Source organism: Micromys minutus (genome assembly GCF_963924665.1).
Source record: "Micromys minutus genome assembly, chromosome: 1".
In the NCBI taxonomy this organism is placed as follows: domain Eukaryota; kingdom Metazoa; phylum Chordata; class Mammalia; order Rodentia; family Muridae; genus Micromys; species Micromys minutus.
In genome coordinates, this window is record NC_137969.1 from 61,859,398 (window position 1) to 61,886,095 (window position 26,698).

At 40.6% G+C, this 26,698-nt stretch overlaps 1 protein-coding gene across 1 annotated transcript in view; it reads right to left on the reverse strand.

Annotated features, from left to right (window-relative positions):
* Positions 1-26,698, reverse strand: part of DNAH14 (dynein axonemal heavy chain 14) — a gene marked incomplete at both ends in the record, with an annotated part of 218,518 nt that overhangs the window by 130,450 nt on the left and 61,370 nt on the right. The window contains 10 exons of the mRNA XM_080925129.1: positions 1,335-1,424; positions 5,981-6,152; positions 6,438-6,514; positions 7,623-7,809; positions 12,344-12,412; positions 13,988-14,133; positions 15,697-15,750; positions 16,173-16,404; positions 20,056-20,309; positions 26,060-26,147. Of these exons, the coding sequence (XP_080781255.1) occupies positions 1,335-1,424; positions 5,981-6,152; positions 6,438-6,514; positions 7,623-7,809; positions 12,344-12,412; positions 13,988-14,133; positions 15,697-15,750; positions 16,173-16,404; positions 20,056-20,309; positions 26,060-26,147 (1,369 nt within the window). The remainder of the gene's footprint in view (positions 1-1,334; positions 1,425-5,980; positions 6,153-6,437; positions 6,515-7,622; positions 7,810-12,343; positions 12,413-13,987; positions 14,134-15,696; positions 15,751-16,172; positions 16,405-20,055; positions 20,310-26,059; positions 26,148-26,698) is intronic.

Here is a 26,698-nt window from a genome sequence, read left to right on the forward strand (position 1 = left end):
AGTTCTTTATGGGTTATTAATATTCCTGTGTGCCATCCCAGCAGAGCCATTGTGAGCCTGTGTTTTTAAGGATGTAAGACAGATTGGGGGCTAGAAATTCTGGGAATTGACTGTAGGGTCTCACGTATGCTAAACATTGACTCATTGACCACTGAGCTACACCCCAGTTTAGCACAACTTTGGTACCCATGATGTATATTTAAAAAGTCTCTTTCAGAAACGAAGCCAATGTTCTTTTAAGACCAGGGGCTGGGCGCACCAAACTCAAGGCTAGAGTCACATACACATTGCCCATGTCCTGCAGTCTGTCACCTAGCCCTCTGTCACCCTGGGATGACGACTTAGGGAGGAACGAATGGTTCTTTGTCTCCGACTTAGGAATCTGGCTCCTCTATCAGGACCACCTTGGAACAGGTTAACTTCATGAGACACAGTGACATTTAAAACGGTGGGGTACAGATATAGAGATGGAGTAAGAGGCTCCACAGAGCTGCTAAGTCAGCCTTGTCAATCGATGTGCTGTGGAGGTAGCAGGCCATAAAGGAGAGCCATAGGAAAACAGACTATCCTTTTGGGGGGAAAAAAACTCCCAAAAAACTATGGATGATACCTTACAAAAGAAACTCCAGATAACCAAAAATATTAAAAATGCAGTATTTAAGATTTTTTTTTGAGAAAGATTCTTAGAAAAATGTCCTTATAAGGATAGTTGAAAAGGTGTTTTTTAAGCTAGGGTACAAAAAGCTCAAACTATAAAGGAGCAGAGCTTACTGAATTAAAATTATTTTTAATACAGTTTAAACAGCACAACACTTTCAAAACTGAGGCTTAGAGAATTTACCCATGATGCACACAGCTACTGAATCATTGTGATGTAAAATACACAGTAAGAAACACACATATTTTCTAAAAGAAAGATGAGCAACCACATGAAAAATGAGTACATTCTGTAATCTGGTAGTTCACACAAAACTCAATGGCTAAAAAATTTAAAGAGACACAGCATCTTGCAAGGAACCAGGGGCATGTACCTTCTGGTGAAAATACACAACGGGCATTCATGGCCAGTCAGAACAGGAAGTTTCAAGCCGGGGCAGCAACAGGTTACAGGCTAATTTAGACTACACTTCCAGGGCTCTGACAAGTATATGTTACTGAATAAAAGTAAAAACATCAATTCAGTGTCTAACTAAGGTAAGATGCAAAGTGTAGGAAAGCACTTAATATGCCACTGTCTCGTGGCTGCTCCCTTGTTCTTCCTGTTCTCGAGTCTGATCTCATGGATCGAATCAAACCTGGACAAAGAACCTGCTGCCAGGCTGACCTGTACTCACCTGGAGCTGTTGATAAAACTGTACGATCTTCTCTCTCTGAGGTGGCCAGTGTTGAAAGCCTAATTGCTCTGTTGCAATAGATATTGCTTTCTGAAAGGATATAAATATATTAGTTTAAAGTGCATTATGACCTGAGTATTTATTGCCCACGTATCCATCCATTTATTGACCTATCGGAGTCTTAGGGGTAGAACTCAGGGCCTTGCACAAACTAGCTTAATGGTCCACCGCTGTGCCATGCACCCAGCCCAACCTTACACCGTAATTCTTTAGACGTAATTCTTTAGAACCTCTTAGTTGCTTATTCATTATTGTAGTTTGTATCTTTTTTTAATAGTTCATCTACTTCTGTCTTTGAGAAGAATGAAAACCTACCATTTTCTCACCAGAGATATGCAACACACAGAAAATTTTACCTTTGGTAGCAAATTCATAAACTCTCCCTTCAAACTAAGAATCTTCACTTTCACATTAATTAATATATAAAACTATATGCACAAAACAACATGCCCAGCATGTTGTGTTTATATGTCAGTGTGTGTATCTGTAACAAGAATAATCAGAAAGGCCATCAGCCTCAGAAGAGTGGGGTGGGAACAGAGGAGGTACTGGAGGGAAGGAGGGGTTTGAGTTTTAATTAAAAATATATCTTAAAAAAGTAGCTACAAATATTCATTCACCCTACATTAATATATAAAAGGGCTTTGTATCTCTTTGTGTTTCTAATCACCACTATAGTAGTTTTTGATTTTGTTGGTTTAATGTTTAGTTTAATGTTTCAGTGAGAATGTTCTAAGATACTAAATAAAACTGATAAGATTGTAAGTATGATGAACTTCCTTAAAGTATCCAAAACAGAAGGAAAAGAAACCCCAACCAAACAATAACAACCAAACAGAAAGTCAGAGGAAGTCACGTTTCATGCTGAAGGAGGGTTGTCTGCAGGTGGAGACTATTGGTGATGTTGTCTCCTGGGCTCTCCTCAGTCCTTGCAGCTCTGTGCACAGGACTGCAGGGTAGAGAAAGGCAGCTCATAGGCAAGACCAAGAGAGGCAACCACTGAGTGTTTAAAAGAACCCCACAAACAGGGCTGGATGAGACGGCTAACCTACAACTCCCAACCTTGAGCAGTTTAGTCCCTTAGGACACTGATCTGGGTCCAGGAAAGAACCAGACTCAATGGGCTGCAGAATGAGTCGCACAACTGTCACCATGGAGAGATGTCTGGACACCTCGTCTCTCTGGCTATGTATCTTAACGGAGCTCTTACTTTAGACTGCTTTGGAATAAATCTGTAATCCTGCTTTAAGTGATTCAGGACTATTATGTGACATTCCTTGGAGGATGTTAAAAATAAATGGGGGAAGAGAGGAAGAGGGAGAGAAGAAAATCTAAAAGTGGAGTTTAAAAGATAAGAGGAACAGTTTGATTTACACCAGATAAAGCAGACTTTGAGTCAAAAGCTAGAGAAGCCATCCAGGAGTAGTCATGTATGGCAAAAGGCCAGTTCAGCAAGGTTGTACAATAGGCATAGAGACACTTGTGCCCAGTATTTCTGTCCTGAAAGCTGTAGGGCAAATACTGACTGGTTCCAAGGGAGAGCTCCAGTCCAAACACATGCCACTGTCGGCAATAAGCAGAAATGCCCAGATACAAAAGAAATGTCAGAGTTAAACCATACCATGGACCAAAAGTCCCAGCAGATGATCAAAGACCACCCAACAGCTGGGAATGCGCATTCTCCTTGACAGCACATGGAAAACTATCCATACACATAACTGGCCACAAAACAAGCATTAACAAATTAAAACGAAAGAAATGGACACATCAAATATCATTTTGACCACGACAGCAGAAAATTAGAAAGCAGCAACAAGAGACACTCTGGATCCCAAACAAATACAAGAAATGAAACTACAGTCTCCAGAAGAACCTAGGGGTTGTGTGCATGCAAGAGCCACTGTATGTGTGTGTGCCATGCATGAGTGCGTGTGCAGTGCATGTGTGTATGTGTTTGTGTGTGTGTGTGTGTGTGAGTGTGTGTGAGACAATACCTTTCAGGAGTCATTTCTCTCAATGGTAGGATCAGGGGATCAAACTCAGGTTGCCAGACTTGACTGCAAGCACCTTATCTGCTGAATCATCTCACTAGCCCAGAAATTATAAAATTTATTTAAACAAATGATAACAGCAACACAGTATGCCCCAAACTATGTGGTTAGAACAAAAGGACAATGTAGAGACGTTTATAGGAATAATCACCCACCACCAAAAAACCCAGAGACTTTAGGAGCTGGAGGAGATGGCTCAGTGGTTAAGAGCACTGCTCATGCAGAGTACCTGGGTTTGATTCCATACATGGTGGCTCACAATGGCTGTAACTCCAGATCCAGGGGATTTTATACCCTCCCTCTTCTGGCTTCTGCAGACACCAGACATGCACATGGTCCATAGGAATATAGTAGGCAAAATATCCAAACACATTAAAGTAAAAAATAATTTAAGGAGAAGATTTTAAGTAACTTAATATTTTTCCTTCAGGAATTAAAATTTTTTTTAATTCTTTAATTAAAACAAACAAAAAACCAAGAGTAACTGAAGTTCCAAGTTAGTAGTAGGAAAAAGTGTTAAAATAAATGTAAAAATAAAGATTACAAATACAAATGATGGACATCATGAGTTTTAAAGCAGTACATGTGCATGAGTACATTCGTGATGATGGTGCCTGTGTTCATGTGTGCACACTCTTACGGAAGGCAGAAGAGATCTGCCATTGGCTAGGGCTCACTAAGTGGGCTCTGCTCTCTGGCCAGGGAGTCTCCTGTTTCCTCCTCTCCAGTGATGGGTGTTAAATGTGTGCCACCATACCCAAACTCCTATGTGACTGCAAAGGAGCAAACCCGGGTCTTCAGACTTGCAAGGTTAGTGCTTTATCAATGGAGCTATCAAGTAAAACAACAACAACTTTAGCTAGATTGAGAAATGAGAAAACTCAGATAAATAAAACTAGAGACCAAAATGGAGACATTATGATAGATACAACCATAAAAAAAGATCATTATGTAAAATTATAAGCAACTGCATGCCAACAAATAAGAAAAACAGAAGTCAACAAATTTCTAAACACATACAACTTGCCAAGACTGAGTAAGGAAAAATTAGATGCCCAAGGAAACCCATAAAAATAAAGGATGAGATTGAATCAATAATACAACGTTTTTCATTAAAGAAAACCCCAGGACCAGATGGTCCCCTGCTTACGTATACCAAGCACTTAAAGAACTAACAACAATTCTTTAGAAATGCTTCTTTTAAAATTGTGAAGAGAAAGAAGTCTTCCAAATTCCTTGTTTGGGGCCAGCAATATGTTGATATTTAAACAATTTCGACAAAGAAAAAATAAAGATCATTACACTTGAGGAATGTGGCTGCAAAAACCCTGAATAAAATACCAGCAAATGAGACCCAACAGCATCTTTAAAAGATGTTCCACTGGGACCTGTTGTGATTCACTCTGGGGATGTAAGATGCTTCATATGTAGTGAGCATCCTCACATGAACAGAACAAGGGGCCATGTCTGTCTGTCACTACAACAAACATGGGAAAAGCATTTGTTTGGAGGATATTTTAGTCTTACAAACTTTCATTAGTTAAAAAAAAGAAAAAAGAAAAACTTAATACAACTCTATACTAATCCATTCTAAAACAGGAGTGAAATGCAAGCCTTTGTTGCACTGAACAAGGCGGCTCCAAGGAGACCTGCAGTGATAAAGACAAACTTATTTTCCAGCCATAATGGAACAATTGTAATCATATATCTACTCTGGATGGTTTTCAAGAGAAATTCTCGTGCTCCTTCCTGCATTATCTATGGTCCTGTTTGCCACATGCTTCCTGTGCCCTAGAACTTAGTATGTAACATGTGTTTTGTCAGGTTGACTACATAGCCTATTGATGGATTAAAGGCACCTGTTTTACACTGAACTTCCTGAAATAACTGAGAAAAAAAAAACCCAGAAAAAACCAGAAGCCACCAAGTCAGGTCAGAGTCTGGGAAGCCGGGAGACAGGAAGCAGCAGAGGCAGAATGAGCTGGTGGGAACAACAGGAACAGGTGGGGACAGGAAGGGCAGGTGACCAAGCTGCCAGACGGAGGGAACCAGTTTTTGTCAAAATAATTTTGCTTTTGTACGTAAGACCATGCCAGTTGGGCACTGGCTTTGCTTGGACAATCACATACATCTTAGGTGAACAACTTGGGAAGCCTTGTGGAAAAACATTGAATGCAGTAAACACACACACACACACACACACACACACACACACACACACAGGCAAAACAGTTAGATTCTCCTAAGAATAGGGAGTCATCTCTGTGCTATTACAGGGAAACCTAGCGTCATCACTCAAGAAGGAGAACTCAGCACACAGCACCCCACTATCATTTGTTCTTTCTACCAGTCACTGTATGCTTAAAACTCCCACTCCCCTGGGAGTGGGGGGCCATGCCTGCAAAGCGTGCTTTCATCCTCACATCCTGTGATCGACTCCCCATAAATAAAGTATTCCAGACAGAGCCATTGTATTTAAATGCACACAGATTCCATCTCCAAGTGACCTGGTACTGTTTCCCAGGGTCTCATTACCTCCAAGGCAGGGTGATACATTTCTGAAACCGTTATTCCAGGAAAAACATCTTTTATGATCTTTTCAAAAGATAGGACATCTTCAGGAAGGAACTTTGACAAACTGGCTTCTTGGATGGCCTCGATGACGATCACGGACTCCTCTAACTCAGAAAGATGCTCACTGTTGCCACTGCAGCGATCGGAGAGAGCAAGCATGAACCAATTAGAAGACTGTTTTTTTGGGCGCCGATACCCAGCTCTTATGCATTTTTCTGTTCTTTTTAATATACTTTCTCAACTGTTGATTTGGTTCCGTTTCATCTTTTTGATACCACAAGAACCAGTCAACCCATCTTACTGAGGTGTCCAGCAGCTGTCCATTTTAGCTTGTCTTCCTTAATTAAAATCCTGTAAATGACTAACCCAATGGTATGCAACTCTCTGAACCTAACTCTAAATTCAAAATTCAACTGACCATTTATACTCCTGTTTCTTCTTTTCTGTCATTATTAAAACTGTCTTCAAGGTCCTCATGCCAAAATCATAATGCTCCTAAAATAGAATATTTGATATTTGATTTACTACCCATTTTCAGGGAGAAACAGAATAATTTACAACAATTACATGCATAATTAATAATCACATATTCTTTTTTTTTTCCCTGCTCTTTTGAGACACCAGGTCTCTTTGTGTAGCTCTGGATGTCCTGGAACTTACTCTGTAGCCCAGGCTCACCTCGAACTGACAGAAAGCCCCTTGCTTCTGCCTCCTGAGTACTGGGATTAAAGTTGTACAACACCACTGCTGGGCTTACAGCCATCTATCTATTCCAGAAAAGGAGATATCCGCACAAATCCAGAAACCTTAATTCTGCCTCTACTGTTCTTATTTCTCTTCCAAAAAGTCTCTTTGCCCTGTGTTCTTGTCTGCCCTCCATCCCTTCTTTCCCCCAGCGTTAGGCTATGTTACCCAGCCTGGCCTTGAACTCCTGGTCTTGAACTCTTGGGCTCAGACCTTCCCCGTTGTTTCAGTCTCTCCAGTTCTGAGGACTGCAGGCTGCATTGCTGTGCTCAGGAGAAGGCTCTTTTTGAGGGGAAGGGTATTAAGTGTTAAAGTTACAGTGTCTGTGTTAAACAGAGAACTGGGAAGAGGAACTGTGAAAACAATAGGGAAAGGGTGACTTTGGAGAAAATGCACTTAGCTGTCCAAACCAGTTTGGGTTAGAAACAAATACTCAAATCCCAGAACCATTCTCAAGAAAGAAAAAAAAAAGTGTGGGACTCAAGTGAGCAGCACCAGAAAAGGAGCACACTAAAGCCGTGCTCAGTGGTGCACCTACGCACAGAATCACACGACGAGGCCTGGGACCTGTGTTTTCACAAGTCCTACAAACCACTTAAATGTATGAAGAACCGGAGAACACTGGCTGACATCCATGAGCAGAGAGGGAGCACATGTGGTTTGAAATAACATGAATGTCATCACTTTCTCTAGACCTTGGAGGAGAGGTCTGGGACCATGGATGCCTAGCTACTTTGAACACAGTGATTCCCATTTCATGGTGGGTCTGGTCTTGCTGCTTTCTGGCCGGTAGCAGAAATGTCTTTGAGTCTCATTTATATGACCGGCTTTAAGTCTTTGGAGAGAGACAGTTTCTCACCTGTTTTGAGAGCTGATTGTCAGCTAAATTGTAAAGGTTAACTATCTTTCTGGATAGTGATCTTGAAGATTTGAAGCCAAATGAAAACAGAGTTACTTCGGTGATCATTTTATATTGGGGCACCATCATTGCCACTGGGCGAAACAGAGACTTTAAGTTACTTGGGAGCTCAACCCGACCTCTGTACCTAAAGAGAAAAAGGAAAACAGCAACAACAACAATAAAAATCCTACCTTGCTTTGCAGGCTTTCAAATTTGAAACTACATTGCTTTGCCCCCAAATAATTCTGTTGGCTTTTTGTGGGACCCTTATGTGGAAATTAGATTATAGGGTGGTTTTTACCTGTCATCCTGTGAGCATGCTTGTCTAAAATGTGTTCTGTATCTCACCATATGGCTCACCTCATCTCAGGTCTTTCTGATTCCTTGGCTACTGTGGCACTTACTCATGTGTCTGATGAACTTAGCCTTGAATCAGAGGCTTAATGTAACATGACCCATGTGCACAGGGCAGATGTTGTATCTATTCACAAAAGAAGAGTCTGTGGGGCTGTGCCAGCTCCATGAGATGGAACTTATACTTGGCACCATTATGAGAGCCAAGGTCCTGTGGCTGGACAGATGACAGACCCGGGAAAGCCTCTCAAAATTACTCTGTACACTATTAAACTGACTCCGCTTGACTTATCCTTATAGATTAGTGCACTTCGAGCCTCATCAGAATCACATCTTAAGAAAACATGGTGATGGACACAGATATTCACAACTGGTCGAGCTGCAGAGAGTGAGAGACTGAAGAACACTCAGCCATAAACGGACATCAGTGCCACGCCCCATACCCAGAGGCTTGGGGATTACAAAGAAAGAGCAGGTGGCAAGATTGCTAGAAACACTCTGGAGCACCCCCAGGTACCCTGAACAGTCTGCTATCCCTGAGGAACCTCCCACCACGCCTCTGTCCACCTTCCATGAGACCTGGGGCAAGTCTTCTGGGGCACCTGAGCTGCCCTGAGCAGTCTGTTATTTCTAGTGGATTTCCATTTTCCTGTGGCCTCTCTGACCACCTCAGACCTGCTGATCTGGAACTATATAACCGAAGAATACTCATCAGAGGCCTGCCACACCAGGACCATTAACACCCCCCCATACCTGCTATAACAGAAACATCCGAGTCATAAACCATTCAGATGGCTAAAGCCCCTCAAAAGCATACAATCAATAAAAGCCAGGACAATATGATACCTTAGCTCTTACTAAGCATGCTAATACAAAATATAAAAAAATGACTTGAAATCCAATCTTATAAAGATGGTAGAGGCTGTAAAATCCCTTAAAGAATACAGAAAAATACAATTAAACAGGTGAAAGAAATAAATAAAACTGTTCATGACCTGAAAATGAAACTCAGAAGCAAGGAAAAACAGACAAACAACAACAACAACAACAACAACAAAGCAAACAAACCACAAACAGAAGGGATCCTGGAAACAGAAAACCTAGGAAAGAAAACAGGAACAACAGATGCAAGCATCACTAACAGAATACAGGAGAGGAAGAGGGATTCCTAGGCATAGAAGATACAATAGAAGAAACTGATTCATCAAAAAAAAAAATTAAATCTAAAAGTTTTGTGACACAAATCATCTAGAAAATTTGGTATACCATCAAAAGATCTAGCCTAAGAATAATAGGAATAGAAGAAAATAAAGAGTCCCAGCTCCAAGGTCCAGAAAATATTTTCAAGAAAATCACAGAAGAAAACTTTCCTAAAGAAACAGATGCATATAAAACATAAGAAGCTTATGAAACACCAACCAGAATGGACTAGAAAAGAAAATCCTTCCATCACATAGTAAATAGAACACTAAATATACAGAACAAAGAAAGAATATTAAAAGTAGCAAGGGGTAAAGGTCAGGTAGTATACAAAGGCAGACCTATCAAAATTACACCTGACTTCTCAACAGAGACTCTAAAAGCTAGAAGGGCCTGGACAGATGCCTTATAACCTCTAAAAATCCACAGATGCCAACCTAGACTACTATTTCCAGCAAAACTCTCAATTACCATAGATGGAGAAAACAAGATATTTCAAGACAAATCCAAATCCACAAATCCAGCCCTACCCCACCCCCAAAATTAAAGAAGGAGAACTACAACCCAAGGAAGATAACTATATCCAAGAAAACACAAGAAATAAATAACTTCACATTAGCAAGAACAAGGAAAGCACATACAAACTAACACCATCAACATTCAAATAACAGGAATTAACAATCGCTGATTGTCAATATCTCTCAACTCCCCGATCAAAAGACACAGGCTAACAGAATGGATGTGAAAAACAGTATCCACCTTTCTACATACAAGAAACACACCTCAGCAATAATGATAGACATCATTTCAGAGTAAAGGGATGAAAAACAGTTTTTCAAGCAAACAGACCCAAGAAGCAAGATGGAGTAGCCATCCTACTGTCCAATAAGAGAGACTTCTAACCAAAATTAATCAAAAGAGACAGAGAAGTGTGCTTCCTATTTATCAAAGGAAAAAACCTACCAAGATGATATCTCAATTCTGAACATTTATGCCTCAAACACAAGGGCACCCACATTTGTACAACAAACATTGCTAAAGCTTAAATTGCACACTGAACCCCACACATCAATAATGGGAAACTTCAACACCCCACTTTCACCAACTGACAGGCCATCCTGACCAAAACTGAACAGAGAAATAATGAAACTAACAGACACTACAACTCAAATGGACCTAACAGACATCTATAGACTATTTTACCCAAACACAAAAGAATACACCTTCTTCTCAGCACCTCATGGATCCTTTCCCAAAATTAATGTTATAGTCAGTCACAAAGCAAGTCTCAACATACAAGAAAATTGAAATAATGCTCTGTATCTTACCAGATCACTAATGGATTAAAAATAAATAAATAAACTGACTCCAACAACAACAGAAAGACCAGAAGCCTACACACTCATGGAAATTGAACAATTCTCTATTCAATGATTTCTGGGTCAGAGAAGAAATAAAGAAATTAAAGACTTTTTAGAATTCAACAAAAACAAAGGAACAGCATACCCAAATTTATGAGACACAAGGAAAGTTCGCAGCACCAAGTGCCTCCATAAAGAAATTAGAAAGTTTTCATACCAGTACCCAAAATCTCTAGGGGAGAAAAAAGAGAAGCAAGCATGCAGAAGAGGAGTAGAAGGCAGGAAATAATCAAAATCAGGACTAAAATCAACCAGAAACAAAGAAAAACAATACAAAGAAGCAATGAAACCAAGATTTGGTTCTTTGAGAAAAATTAACAAGATAGATAAACCATTAGCAAAACTAACAAAAAGACAATACTATTTCACTAAATAGAAAGGGAAGGAACACAGCAAAATTCATTCTATGAAGCCACAGGTCACCTTGAGTCATAAACCACATAAGAATAACAAAGAAAGAAAATTTCAGACAAATTTCTCTTATAATATTGATGCAAAAATAATCAATAAAATACTCGCAAATCGAATCCAAGAAAACATCAAAAACATCATTTTTAATGATCAAGTAGACTTTATCCCAGAGATGTAGGGATTGTTCAATAAACAAAAATCCATCAACATAATCTACCATGTAAGCAAACTGAAAGGAAAAAAAAATCACATGATCATTTCTTTAGCAGCTGAAGTACTTACTATTCAGCTATTAAAAATGAAGACATCATGAAATTTGCAGGCAAATGAATGGAACTTGAGAATATAATCCTGAGTGAGGTAACCTAAATGTTTGGAGTAATACGAAGGAGTGACGTTTCAAAAAGGACACATATGGTATGTACTCATTTATAAGTGGTATTAGCCAAGAAATACAGGATACTCATGCTACATTCCACAGACCCAAAGGAGCTAAATGAGAAGGAAGTCCCAAGCAAGGATGCTCAAATATCATTTAGAAGGGAGACTAAAAATTATAGGAGGCAGATGGAGGGAGGAAACAGGGTGGGAGAGGGGTTGGGAGGGAAAGGTTTCTATTCCTGCACAAACTTGGCCAAGAAGCAAGTTGGGTAGGAAAGGGTTTACTCAGCTCACACTTCCACATTGCTATTTATCACAAAAGGAAGTCAGGACTGGAACCAAAGCAGGTCAGGAAGCAGAGGCCATGGAGGGATGTCACTTACTGGCTTGCTTCCCTTGGCTTGCTCAGCTTGCTTTCTTATGGAACTCAGGTCTACCAGTCCAGGAATGGCACCACCTATAATAGGCTGGGCCCTCCCCCCTTGATCACTAGTTGAGAAAATGCCTTACAGCTGGATCTCATGGAAGCATTTTCTCAACCTAGGCTCCTTTCTCTATGATAACTCCAGCTTGTGTCAAGTTGATACTAAACCAGCCAGTATGGGGGTGAGGGAGGCGGGTTTCAGGATCAGGTTTGGAGAGGGACAGGAGAGATGCCAGATGGCCATGAGAATGAATGACAATCTGCAACTGAAGTTTTAAAAATCTAATTCTTTGAGAACTCCATACATTGTATTCTGATTCTACTTCCTCCCTTCACCCTAACCTCTCCAGGATCCTCTCCTCATTCTATACCCACATTAAAAAAAAAAGATTCTGGAGGGTGAAGGATGTATAGCAACCACACCCACAGGTAAGACTAGAGGAAGGGATTTTAGTCTGTGTCTCCTCCCACGAGTCTCTAATACTTACCCAGGATTTATGGTGATAAGCACTGCACATGACATATTGATCCGTATTTCTCTACCATCCAGTAGGAACCTAAAAGGCAGTAAAGCATCCATCACTAAAGTCACTCCTCCAGGCCCAAGGGTATTAAAACGGCAAGGAAGTAGGGGATTTTCTTAAGGATGTATTGCATTTAAATCCAAACAAAACATACTTTAAACAACAATGCCCACAGAGGAGGAGGAGGAGGAAGAGGAAGAGAAGGAGGAGAAGAGGAAGAGAAGAAGAGGAGGAGCAGGAGGAGGAGGCTTATTTGGAGCCAAAGTTGAGTTCTGCTGGGATCCAGGTATAGTTGATTGTGTCTAAAGATGTCTGAGAAGATTTTGGAACTGGCTGCTGCTGGGCATTGGCAGATGAATTGATTCACCCTGGCACGCCACCCCAGGAAGACTTCACTTACTAAGCTTAGCCTAGAAGACTGTCCAGAACAGTGGGCACAGCAGAGTTGCTGCTGGGAATGAGGCCCACTTCCAGCCTCCCTGTCTCCAGTTAAAACGTACTGAGAGAGAGGGCTCAGCACAGGCTGCCTCTTGCACACCATGTTTGGTTTCCAGCCCCCACATGGTGGCTCACAGTGGTCTGTCACTTCAGGTCGTGGGTATTCAATGGCTGTGATGCGCAGACACATACGAAGGCAAATAGGCCATAAAACAGTAATGGATAAAAATCTCAAAAATTTAAAAAAAAAAAAAAATTCGGGCAACTGTGAGACAGATGCTCTGTAAAGACACCTGTCTCCCATTAGTGGCAACAGTCGCAAGGAAAGTGAAAAGACTTTCTGGAGCCATTTATTCCTGTAGAGGGCAGTTAAAGCATGAGAGGCAGAGGAGCTAGGATAAAACCAGGACGATCGCTGGGCGGAGCACTTTGCAGAGATTAAGAAGGGTGGTGAGATGTACTATGCTCCCATCTCCATCCATAGATCTGCAAGCCCTGGAACCTAACAACGAAATCCACCCAAGTAAAGCCACAAGTTAGCGCCCCCTGGCATGAGTTAGACACATCACATTTCCAAAGATCCACTCGCATCCCCAAATCAAAACATGCAGGCTCCTGAATGCATCCGGAGAGAAAACACTGGTAACTGAAACATATTTTATCGTGGCTTTTCAAAAACCCACCTCAGTTTAGAATGATGAGACAGGAGGCTTCAGGAATGTAGCCAGTGTTTTTGTTTTTAAATGGGTTTAGAATTACAAAAAAAAAAAATCCATGAAGAATTAAAGAAAAAAAAATTCTTAACTCTTACTCTATTTCTTTAAGTGTAACATCTGACGATGAAGGAGATTCAAAGATAGAAGAAAAAAATGGTAACTAGAACATACCTGCGTCCACTTCTGGTGGCTCCTGTGAAAGTAGGGTAGACACTTTTAAACTGGCATTGAGATCACACACACACACACACGCACACGCACACACACACGCACACACTGTTTACCAGAGGAAATATATTTTTCATTCTAAAAACATATATTTTCCCCCGATCAGGGGGAACGTGCAGAGAAAGCAAGTGTCCTTCATTTTGCTATGTGCTACACAAAACAGCAACCAGACCCCAGAACTTATTTAAGAAAAGCACTTAACACTAGTTACATGGTAAATGAGTACCTGACGGAATAGCTGTCTTTGGCAATCTTGATCGACAGGATCTGCGAGGCAATGACCGAGAGGACTTCTATGTCGATTCGGTTGAATTCATCAAAACAGCACCAAGCTCCCGACTGCACCAGCCCAAAGAATAATTTTCCAATTATCTTAAGAAGAAGAAGAAGGACTGATTACAGAAACCGTACAGGAAAACATTGCCACCTGCAACTAAACTGCATGTGTTCTCACCTACCCAAACCAAGGAAACATCTTTTGCGTTTCTCGCTCCATAGAAAGTTCAGTGGTTGCTCAGACTCAGTTCACTGCTCTGTTTCTTTTGAAAGCTTACACACAAATAGCAAACGCCTGCTTTCCAGGACCTGTGCAGGTGCAGCTGACAACTAACTGTGCAAAGCCGTGTAGGGCTCGGAGCTGCATCCAGGTCGAAGTCTTTTTGACTCTTTTTGCAGCAGATGGGAGTTGCAGGCGGGCTCCCTGTGGCCTACCTTGGGCTACAGGTGAGGCACATGATGGAGGTTGAAGGGATGGGGAGGTGGGGGTGGAAGGGGTAACACTTGGTTCCCAGGAGCTTGTGAGCTCGTGTTACTGAAACAGGTGCAGTCTGTTAAAAGCCCTATTGGTGTGAAAGATAACATTTTTACCGGTCGTATTGGAAGCATTCGCCTGATGTTCACTTCCCTGTATATACAGTGATGGAAGATGGGACACCTGGACTCTGTTGCCACCTGCCGGACTCGTCCTTGCTATCCTAGCTCTGCCTGCAGCAAAAGGACTCTGCAGTGAATCCCACCCCTGATGTCCCCAGGACTGCGGAGGTCCTCTGAGGAAACTACCACACAGCCACAACCGAGTGCTGCAGCTCCTGACCGCGCGGGAAGCGGTGTTTAGAAGTTTGGGACAGATTTTTTTTTTTCTATCACAAGCCATCGTGAACCCTAACTCTGTAACAATTTCCACTGAGGCCAGAGGGGAACGTTTACCCTGTCAGAGGAACTGCTCTGACAGATGCCGAGAAGGCGAATACAGAAATCTTTATGGCTGTGACCTATGCTGAAGGCAAGAGGGACACACCCCTTCTAGGGGATCCAGATAATCAGATCTTATCTCACCTCGGGATGTTTGGAGCGCTAACCAACATGTAACAGAAGTCACAGAGTTGGGGATATGGCTCACCCCAAACTATAGTGCTTGGTAACTTTGAGTTAAATTTGTAACAGATATATAGCGGAATATTAAGCTTCCATAAAAACATTTCAAGATTTTGCTAGGCATGTCTTTGACAATTATCATTATTATTTTTATAACTGTTTTTGGTATTAATCATTGTAGCTTCTCTGCCTTTAATAATTACCTTTTCAGTAAATAAATGTTCAGAATAAAAAACTTAAATTTGTAATAAAGACATCTCCTCAATTATATGTATTCATATATATTCATACTTTTATATGTAAGTTTTGTTTATGAAGAATCCCACTGTCATAAAATTGGGAGTTATTGCTTTAAGGAACTCAGTTAAACCATTTAAAGAAAAATTAATACATGTTTTAAATTTTAACTAGGTTCTAGGCTTCTATTTTCTACTTATTAAAAGAACGAATAGTATTTATAGTCTTATCAATGCCTATTTTTATATTTTTCTTAGCTTTTTTCATTGCTCAGCCAATTATTTTACATGCATATTATTTTTAGTATATATGCTTAAGCTTTACCTTATAATCCAAATCTTCAAAACAGTTGAAGACCACACAATGTTTCCCGAAGCTCTGGGAAACAAAAAACACTGTCTTAACATAGTTCTCCACAAAGTAAAGACTCCCCAAAAACCTAGACTGCCAGGGTAAGACAATATTTCTATTAAGTTTTTGAGAAAAAAATATAGTATAAAAATTATTCATATACCAGGTCTAGAAAGGAAACCAGACCAATATGAGAAACTTCCTCCCCTCCTCCCACACTGTGAATTAGTTACGGGAACAGTGGCATTCTGGGTAAACTCAAGGACAGTTGGTTTAGTGAGGGCCCAAGTCCTTTCCCACATTAGGCATTTGAAATTGTGTCGAGGGGGTGCATCACTTAACGGATGTGTTGGTAAATACAAAGAACATTTTAACTGCAGAAATAGTGTAAGCTTAATGTGCAATTAGAAGTCTGTATGACCGAAATGCTGGATACAGTAGCTACTTACTTTTGCCAGGTCCTTAACTGTCTGGGTTTTTCCGGTGCCTGAAGGCCCAGCAGCGCAGCCTCCCAGGTTGAAGTACAGTGCCTCAGAGAGAGAGAGCCAGCACCGTTCTGTGAGGGGAGTGATGACAAGCCTCGGGGCACAGCCCAAGTACTCATAGCCGTAAACAAAGCTGGTGTTTGCCTGGAGCACATAACACAGCTTCTGTTTTTCGTTCCATCGGTATTGCAGATGTCTGAAATCAATACTCGTGCATTATTTGAGCAAAAATCATTTTTTTTTTGTACAGAGAAACAATCATTTTTAAACTCTTCATATTAAGAAGCAGTAATTTAACATCTCCCAACCTAAAAAATAGCCAAGGGCAGAAAGATTCAGTGCAGAATCTAATACCAGTCATTCAGAGAACTAATCCCAATACTTTCCAAAGTATTCCCCAAGATAAAATTGAAGGAATACTTCTAAATTCTTTTTATGAAGCCACCATTACGTTGATAGCAAAGCCACACCTAGATTAAACAATAAAGAAAACTATAGACTGATATCCCTTATAAACATAGATGGAAAAAATTCTCAAAAAAAAAAAAAAAAAAAAAAAAAACTGGTAAGCCAAGAACATATCAGAAAGTGTCATCCCTATGATTGAGTTGACTTCATTCTGGAGGCACAGGGACAGTGTGGTGCCTAAATCAATAAAGGCAGTCCATCAAATAAGCAAAAACCACATCATCATCATCATCATCATCACCATTATCATCATCGTCATCTCATTAGATACAAAAGAGTCTTTGTGAAAAATCCAACACCCCTTCATGATAAAAGTCCTAGAGAGGGTAAGAATACAAAAGACGCATTTAAACTTAATAAGTCAAATTTACATCAAGCACATAGACACTGTCATCCTAAAAAGAGAAAATTTCAAAGCATTTCTACCAAAATCAGAAAGAAGACATGATTGCCCAGTCTCCCCATACCTATTCAATATAGTGCTTGAGGTCTTAGCTACAGCAATAAGACACTGGAAAGAGATCAAGGGGTTACAAATAGCAAAGGAAGAAGTAAAAATAAAAATCCTTTCTGTAGATGACATGATTGTGTGTATCAAAGACCCTAAAGATTCTACACCTGATACATACCTTCAGCAAAGTATCGGGATATCAAATTAACACGTGGAAACCAGTAGCTTCCTATCTATAAACGACAAGTGGACTACGAAAGAAATCAGGAAAACGACACCCTCCACCATTTTGGAAACCAGTTTGGCAGTTTCTCAGAAAACTGGGAATAGACTCAAAGAAGCTAAGTAACAAGTAAGGCCCAAGGTAAGGATGCTTGCATCCAACTGAGAAGGAAAGAAACTTGACATCTGGGGTGTATGGAGGGAGAGAACTGGGAGAGAGAACTGGAATCGGTGTGTGTGGGGAGGATGGTAATCTCTGGGACAAGCTAGAAATCTAGGCAGTGGAAACTCCCAGGAATCTATGAAGGTGGCCCAAGGGGAAACTCCCAGCAATAGAGGATACAGAACATAGAACAATCACCTCCTGTAACCAGGCGAGACTTCTGTTGGAGCGGTAGGGACACCAACCTAGCCATAAAACCTCTGACCTACACTTATTCCTGCTTGTGGGAAGTGCAGGGGTACGAAAGGGAAGGGCAGAAAACGAGGTAACAGCCAACCAATAACCTTACACATAGAGTTATTGTGCACTGTATGGAGACTATCCTTGTATTACTCAAATGCTCATTTCCCTTCCCCCATATCTGGACATTGCAATCTGGACAGGGCATTGTGATAATAATTATTCTAAGAATCTCCTGTTTCAAGTTTGTGTAAACATTTATTCTCTGACTTGTCAATAAAAGCTACCCAGCCAATGGCTGGGCAGAAAAGAGAACAGGGTTGGACTTCTGCCAGCCAGAGGAAGTGTGAGGACAGAAAGAGAAAGAGAAGATTATCCAAGAAGGAGGTCTGGGAGAGATGGCATAGAAAAACACCTGAAGCCCAGAGAGCCAGACCAATATTAAATTACAGGTATCTCTTGGTTAGGAGATAGCCAGATTGGTTTAGAGGATTAGAATACATTAATAACTGATCAGCTATTGTATTGTAAAACTTATCAAATAAACCTTAACAGTTTTTGTCTCATTCATTTGGGAGCTAGCCAAAAATAAAGAAAAATGGCCACTTTAAAAAACACATTTACAAATGGACTGGCCCAATTTGAGTCCCATGCTGAGAGAGATGGGGGGGGGAGAGGGAGAGGGAGTTAGGTGGGCAGAAAAGTTGGAGAGGATCTGGGGGAGGGAAAGAATATAATTAAAATATATGCTGTGTGAAAATAATAAGGCAAACAAATCAAATCATTAAAGTAAGTGGGAATATAAATCTTACTCTCGGCTGTATTAGATATTAGAAACCATAAGGTACAAACTTATAATAGTCTAATAATCCTTACACATTTTTAACGGTTTAGAGCTGTTTTGCTTTTGAACTACAAATGGAAGGCTGGAACAATCCAGAATTACTAGGACCCTTGCACAGCCACTTGGTCCCACCTTCGAGTGACTTCTTCCCTCTGCGCACTTGCAGTTTATAGTATGATGTAATTTCTTGTCTGTACATCTTTATTTACAACTCTAATTGCCTTCTGGAGCAGCAGAGAAGATTATGAATAAATTAAAAACACCCCGAGTCAACTGTCAAATGAAATTTAAGGTAAAAGGTACGTAAGACTATTTGTATGCTGCCACCTTGCAGACTCTTAAATGAGAGGACGTGTGACCATGGGCAAAGTCAGAAAACCTTTTCATTTCTCGTATGAGGCCCATGCTCAGTCTCGCCTAGTGGGGTAGCAGCTTTCTGTAATCCTTCCTGACTCCGTTTCTGAGTTGGAAAAGTTGTCTAGAAATGTTCTTCTCTGAGTTTCTTCTACCTTGTCTGTTCCACACTGATAGCTCATTGATAGAAAACGAGGCACCGGGGAGACCTCTCATTACCTCTGCTGAAACCTGTTTCTAGGTCCAGCGACAGCCGAAGGCTCACACATAGCGTCATCAGTGCAGAAGGACAGGGCACAGAGAGACAGAAGTGAGAAGACGAAGGCCAAGGAAACAAGGGAAGGTGTTGCCGTAAATTTTAAGAAATAAAAATCGCTTTATCTCTTTACTGGCCCTGAAGTTTCAACTCCTTAGGCCTGACCCTAATGCGGAGGCGGGGGTGAACCTCTGGAGCCTGGTCTGAGCCGCCACGGCCCAACTCGTACACGCAACTCCCTTCTCTTGGCGGTTTACTACTGCCTGTTCTCCGCCTCTGTCCTGGGGTATTTCTGTACCCCCAAATCCCACACAACACAACTCTACAGCCTGATGGCTTTTCATACAGATTTATATGTTCAACTCTCTTTTTTCCACAAACCCTCTACACACAAGATTTCATCAAATAGACAAAGATACAAACTGCCCTTCTGTATGAGATGCTAGACCTGTTCATAGCTTTTTAACACCAATCAATATCACCTGGGTATAGCTGTCCTTAGGAAACTCTATCTTGCCACGACGACCTTCACCCTCTGTCATCTGGCCTCCTCAGAGCTCTCAGCCCTCTCTACTTCCCTAGCCCTGGCCAGTCACTGGCTTTTCTTTATTTTACTAATTAAAATGGGAAGGTTCAGTTGGAGTCACGTGACTAGGCAGCCCTTCTTGGGGAAGTGGAGTTAACATTAAAATACAACAGCTTCAGGACAATCTACAGGGAGGACCACACCAATAGATGAACAATTAATTCTTGAAGTGCCAACCAGTTTGCAAGATGAAGTTTGAAACAGAGAACGTAATGGTCTATATGTAAGAATGTGTAATGTGGTCATAATCTTTGGCCACTTACCTGGTCCACTCAAAGTCCTGTGCACTGAAGATGTTCTTAGTTAGCAGATCTGACAGGATGTCCCTGCAGTGGACATAGATGATCACCGTTGATGCCAGCATGGTTTTCACACGTAGGTTGCTAGTATTCAGTGTGACCAGCACCGCGATGTCTTCCAGATGACGCAGCATACAGGTGTGAACTGCCTCTAGTTTTTCTCTTGGGTTATAACTCATAAAACCTTGCATACAGTCGTTATAAAACATAATCTGGCTCTGAAAATAAAAGGGAGGGAAATACAGGTTAATAGAAGCATATAGCTTTATTTTAATTAGTATTTGTCTTCATGAATTAAATCTTATAGCTATAGAGGGTCGACCAGTGTGGGAAGAAAAGTGCACATACATTTGAAAGCTTAAGACTGCATTTTGACTGATGCTTATGACTTACTTACATTTTCTAAATTTTAGGCTTTTAAAATTTGTTCTATTTTTTGATGGCTTCACATATGTACATAATGAATTGTAGACATTTTACTTCCCAGCACCCATTCCTTTCCTATTGAAGCCCCTCTTCTTCCTCGTGTGCCTGTGTATCCCAGTGGATTTCATTAGGGTCGTGTGCAGGAGAAATGGTGGAGTGCTCAGCCCTAGGTGGGTCATCTATATCATGCCCACCAAGGGTTGAGGGGCATCAAGGAAGGAGTGCAGATGATGCAAGAACCAGAGGATGAGGAGGCATGCTGCAAATAAAATATTCCCTGAATATGAAATGGCCCTTGGGCCCATGAACTCACTGTATTACTTCAGCTACACTTATCTATATAAGACCACGTCCCAAGACCACACCCCAAGACCACACCCCAAGACCACACCACCAAGACTGCTCATAAATATTCCATCATGGGAGGGAAAGAGCTACTGAGGACTCCTCCCTCTGAGGGAGTCCTCTCAGTTAAGGTGGTTACAGGAAAGGGTGTCCCTTTCTTTAACTGTATAGTCATTCATACATTGTTCTTGCTCCAGGGAATAAGTCTTACATTCTTAACACATGATCATTAAATTAAAATCTGAGCATATTCACAATGGTAGAAAAACCCCAAATTAAATTAGTGGTGTCTTCTCCACAATACTCTAATGTAATATTCCTAGCACAAAATAATTGTATTTGTAGTTAAAAGACATTATGTAACTTCTATTATCTGATTCATCCCTCAGATTCATTCTTCCCAGGCATATGAGAGCTGCCTGAACCAGCGAGGTTAAAATCAGACTGACTGTGGAGATTAGAGGAAGGAAATGATCAGGAAAGCTGCCAAGTTTGTAAAATCAGTCTCTTGTCTAGGTAGTATCTTCTGGGAGAAGGTCATGCTTGGATAAGGAGTCATCATGGATTTACTTTGAGCTGTGCTGAATTTGAAGCACTTAAAAACATACAGAGATGTATAGTTATAGAAATAGGAATCGTTGGCATAGAGGAAGTATATATTGTGGTGATATTTTTCCAGAGAAAGGTTAAAAAGATAGATGGTAGGAACCTGCGGCACTGATCAACATTCTTTTTCTGCAGGTAGCAGGAACTAACTTTTTAAGAATGCATTTCTTTGATTTTGTGAGCTTATAATATAATTACATAATGTCCCCCTCCCTTTCCTCCCTCTAAACCCTCCCACAGACTTCTTGCTCTGTTTCAAGTTTATGGTCTCTCTTTTTTTCATTAAGTGTTGTTACTACTTAAATGTAATGCACATTAGGAACATATAAGAATATATATATATATATGTATACATATTAGGAAGATATATATACACACATTAGAAATATGTACACACACATTAGAAATATATGTATATACACAATGCATTAGAAAATACAGGAATATATAATATAATATATATTAGGCATATACACACATAGAAATATACACATCAGGAATATGTATACACATTAGGAATATGCATATATATATATGGAACACACACATAAATTCAATCTGCTCAATCTCTATACTATTACTTGTATGTTTTCAGGGCTGACCATTTGATGTTGGACAACCAATTGCTGTGTTCTTCCCTGGGGAACACTATTTGGCAACCAACTCTGATAAGATGTTGGTAGGCACACACTCATCACATTGGTAAGTTGTTAGGGACAAGGCTTGGGAAGTATGTGGGCAGAATACACATACTACACATTCAGGAGTTCCACTGCATACAGCATGCAATGACAGTGCATGATTTACAGCTTCAAGTGACGAGATCTATGTTGATGGAGGGAATTCGTGGTTAGAATGTGAAATGTACTCCACACCCCTGTGTTTGAGCACTTGAACCCAGCTAGAGGTGCTGAAAGCTTGTCTAGAATAAGCTGGTCTTCAGGGGTTGGGGCTGGGAGGCAGACCTTAAGGTTTTTTAGCCCTGGCTAACTCCTTGTCCTTTCTCTGTATGAGAGCACCTTGATGCCCACCAAGGGTTGAGGGGCATCAAGGAAGGAGTGCAGATGATGCAAGAGCCAGAAGATGAGGAGGCATGCTGCAAATAAAATATTCCCTGAATATGAAATGGCCCTTGGGCCCATGAACTCACTGCATTACTTCAGCTACACTTATCTATATAAGACCACGTCCCAAGACCACACCCCAAGACCACACCCCAAGACCACACCACCAAGACTGCTCATAAATATTCCATCATGGGAGGGAAAGAGCTACTGAGGACTCCTCCCTCTGAGGGAGTCCTCTCAGTTAAGGTGGTTACAGGAAAGGGTGTAAAAAGAAGTTTACTGATATACTTAGGTTGGAATATGGTCCAGGAATACAGTTGTGTGAGGAGAATTCCCAGGGCTCATGAGAACACTCTAAGAAAACAGAACAAGAGTCTTGTAACCTCAGATTTTTTCAAATACACGGAATTGTCCTTAGAATGTGTTTTCATGCTCCTTTCACATGTAGCAGAAAGGAGAAGCTCTGAACACATCTGGCTATGGTGAGAGACTGTAGTCCACCTTGTTTATCGGCAAAGTTTCCCAAGGCCCCACCAACTCTAGAATGGTGACACATTTATTGATAGAGAGAAATTACTATATTTATGATATATATTTACTATATATTACTAATTGTTATATCATGGACAAATCTATATAGGAAAAAAACTCTTCGTGGACAATATATAGTGTCACCTTATTGTCCCAGTCTTTCAAAAACATCTTTATATCTAGAGGCAACTTTATGCAGAGGTCAAGAGACTTGTAAATTCTAGGAAACTATAAATTACACACTGGGATGAGAAATGGGCAATGGGTAATGAAGGTTGGGGAACCCAGGCAGAAGTGCATTCAGTGACTAAGACTAAAATCCACTCTGGAGTGACTGATTGTAAGAGCAAATTACAGCTGCTACTTGTTGTTGAGCGCTCTTCGGCCTCTAGCTGGCAAAGAGCTACTCTTAGGTCAGACTGGACTGTTTGAATTTGTCAAACTACAGAACCATATAGAGCCTCCCGTGATTTTGTCTCTTTCTCAGAATCATTTTACACTAGCTTTTCAGGGGAGCAGGTTTTCTGTCTATAGTCTAGGTGATCTTAATGAAAACTTGAGAATTGGATGGTTCAGACAACTTAAAACTGGGGACTTGGTTTTAACTAAGAATCCTGTAAGTCAAATATGCTTTCTGCAATATTTAATAATGGTTACTCACGGCACAGGCTTGCTACCTACATCTCTCCAGTTAACTGGTCTCCAGTGTTCACACTGACCCGAATGACTTGACAAGCAATCCAGTTTCAGGTTGTATTAGTGAGATTGCTCATTGTTGGGACAAAATACCTGACAAGAAGTGTTGTGGTTAATATGCAGGGAGGGCAGGCACAAGATAAGGCAAGGCCTGTGATTGGACAGTGAAAAAGATAGGCAAGGACAGAGTTTTGGAACAGAGGAGAGAAGCCAGGAAAGAGAGAAGGCAAGATGGAGGAGGATGAAGAGGATCGGTCTCCTTGTGGCTTTGGATAGACACAGATAGCTATGAATGTCTTATAACATCTTATGGATTATTATAGGACAGTTTGTCTTATCTAGGTAGGCAGATTAAATCATATCAATTGGACCTGAGTTTATTGTGTGGACATTTTGTGTAGTCTAAATTTACTGAGATAAATCTGATTGTTAAATTACAAGTTTCTAGAGTTTTGATTTTGTCTGGCTAGTGGGAATTGTGACAATAACTACAAGGGGGCGGTTGCTGGGAATGTGAGCGGAGTTTGTGGCAGAGAGTCACAGGAGGGTGGCTAGCAATGGGGGCAGAGAGACTGCTCAGGGACAGAGAATGGAAGGGGGTAACATGGCATGGTGCGGTGGACTGTTTGCCCGAATTTTTAGTATTTACCACAACAAAGAAGTAACTTAGTAAGGATTAATCCTGGCTCGTGATTTGTTGTATCAGGAAAAGGCATAGTGTGGAAAGAATAGCAGCTTTCAGCTGTGGGATCAGGGGCAGGAGGCTCTTTGCTCTCACACAGAGAAAGGACAAGGAGTTAGCCAGGGCTGAAAAACCTTAAGGTCTGCCTCCCAGCCCCAACCCCTGAAGACCAGCTTATTCTAGACAAGCTTTCAGCACCTCTAGCTGGGTTCAAGTGCTCAAACACAGGGGTGTGGAGTACATTTCACATTCTAACCACGACACAGACCTCTAGACGCCTTAAAAATTAGGACCAACACACTTTTCTTATGACCATTCAGTTTTTCTAGTGAAAGAACAAAGACACAAATAAAAAGACATCTTCTCAGCTTTGGTGGCTACTCTCTTACCTCCTTCTCCACCCCCCCCCCCCCCACTCCTTTTCGGTACTTGCATGGGGTTGTTTTTCACCTATTTCTTAAAGGCTGCTCCCCTTGGGGTCCCTCTTTTGTCTTATTTCATACTTTTTTTTTTTTTTTTTTGGCTGAGGGAGAATTCAACAACTTCTTAGAACAACTGACAATTTTGTTTTTCTTTGTATCACATTTTTCTAAAACTCCTTTTGTCTTAAAAATTATTTGTTTATGTGCATATCCATGTACCTGCTTGTGCAAATGTGCACCACATGTATGCAGGAGCCTTCATGAGAGACGTATTATAGAGCCATAGTTACAGAAGGTTGTGAGCTACCATGTGGGTGCTGGGAACTGAACGTGAGCCCTCTGTAAGGCAGCGAGTTCTCTTAAACACTGAGCCCTCACTGCAGCCTTTTATTCCTTTAACCTCAAGAAAAGCAATAATATTCACACTAACACGTATGCAGAACAATGGCTTCCTACAAAGTCATTCACGTCCTAACCCCAGCACCTATAAAGATGGAGAAAGAGCCAGGGCAGATATGACTAAGAATCTTGAGATGGAGGGATTGTTCTGGGTTATCTGTCACATGAATCCTTACAACTAGAGACTTTGTTCTCTCTGAGCAGGAGATGGGACTGGAGAAGGAAGCTGGGAAAGATGCAATAGGACCAGCTCTGAGGATGGAGGAAGGGCCAACAAGCTGAGGTATGCTGGTAACTTTCTAGGGACTAGTGGAGGCCAGAATTTAAATTTTCCCTCCAAGAGCCTCCAGGTAATCCTGCTGACACCTTGATCTCAGTAGGGAGCATAACACACACGTTTTTAATATAAGAAACTGAATAGTTTTAAGTCACCAAGTCTGGAGTAACTTTTTAAGGTAACAATAAAAAGTGTGTCATAATGTGTTGTAGTCAATACCTTTAAGAAAATAACTTACTGGTTATCTTAATTTCATATTATAATCTGAAGATTTTTTTAAACTCTAAAAATGTGAAGGAATTCTAGAATGCATACCAGCAGTTTCCTGTAATAATTTTACCGTACTTATATCATTTGTGTATCTATAAATATATCTACCTTATTTTTAAATATATTTCAAGATAACCAGGATATATTATTACCCTTCATGATAATTTATTTTTCATTATTTTGATTTCTTAGCACTGCAACCATACAATAAATCTTCTCTTTGTAACTCAAGGTAACATGAACTCACCACAGTGAGGACCACTTGCCCTGGATGTGACATGACCCAGTCGGAAAAAGCATGGTATTTCCAGTCTTCAATACCTTGAGTTATAAATCTATAAACACAAAATTCCTATTATCCATACAGGCTCAGTGATTATGCCATTTAATGACGAAGCATTAATACCATTGGCGTCTTAATTTGAACACGTGTTTTTGAATAATACATATTTTAAAGCTGCTTGTTAACTTCCAGCTGGATTAGTAGAAATATATATAAGCTCAAGAGGATACATATATTAGCTTTGAACTACAATGTTATCAAGGGTAAGAAGCTGAAAATACTATCTTCACAAATAATTTTTACAGGGGGGCATCTTTCTAGTTTACCTATCACCTATCACCCCAAGACAGAAACAGAGGCAAGGGAAAGCCAATACACTGATAATTTATAAAAGTGTTAAGAAAGCTTTTAATAAAAAAATAGAAATGTGACATAACGGTTCTAGTTAAATTCTTTTTAAAAGTTTATACTCTGAGATACTTTATCCCTGTAAGTGGATGGCAATGACAGACTAATATACAACAAGGAGAATATTGAATATTCACTTAGATTGGTAGCCATCCAAGTTTTACATTCTCTATCTCCCTGCCCCCTTCTCTCTTT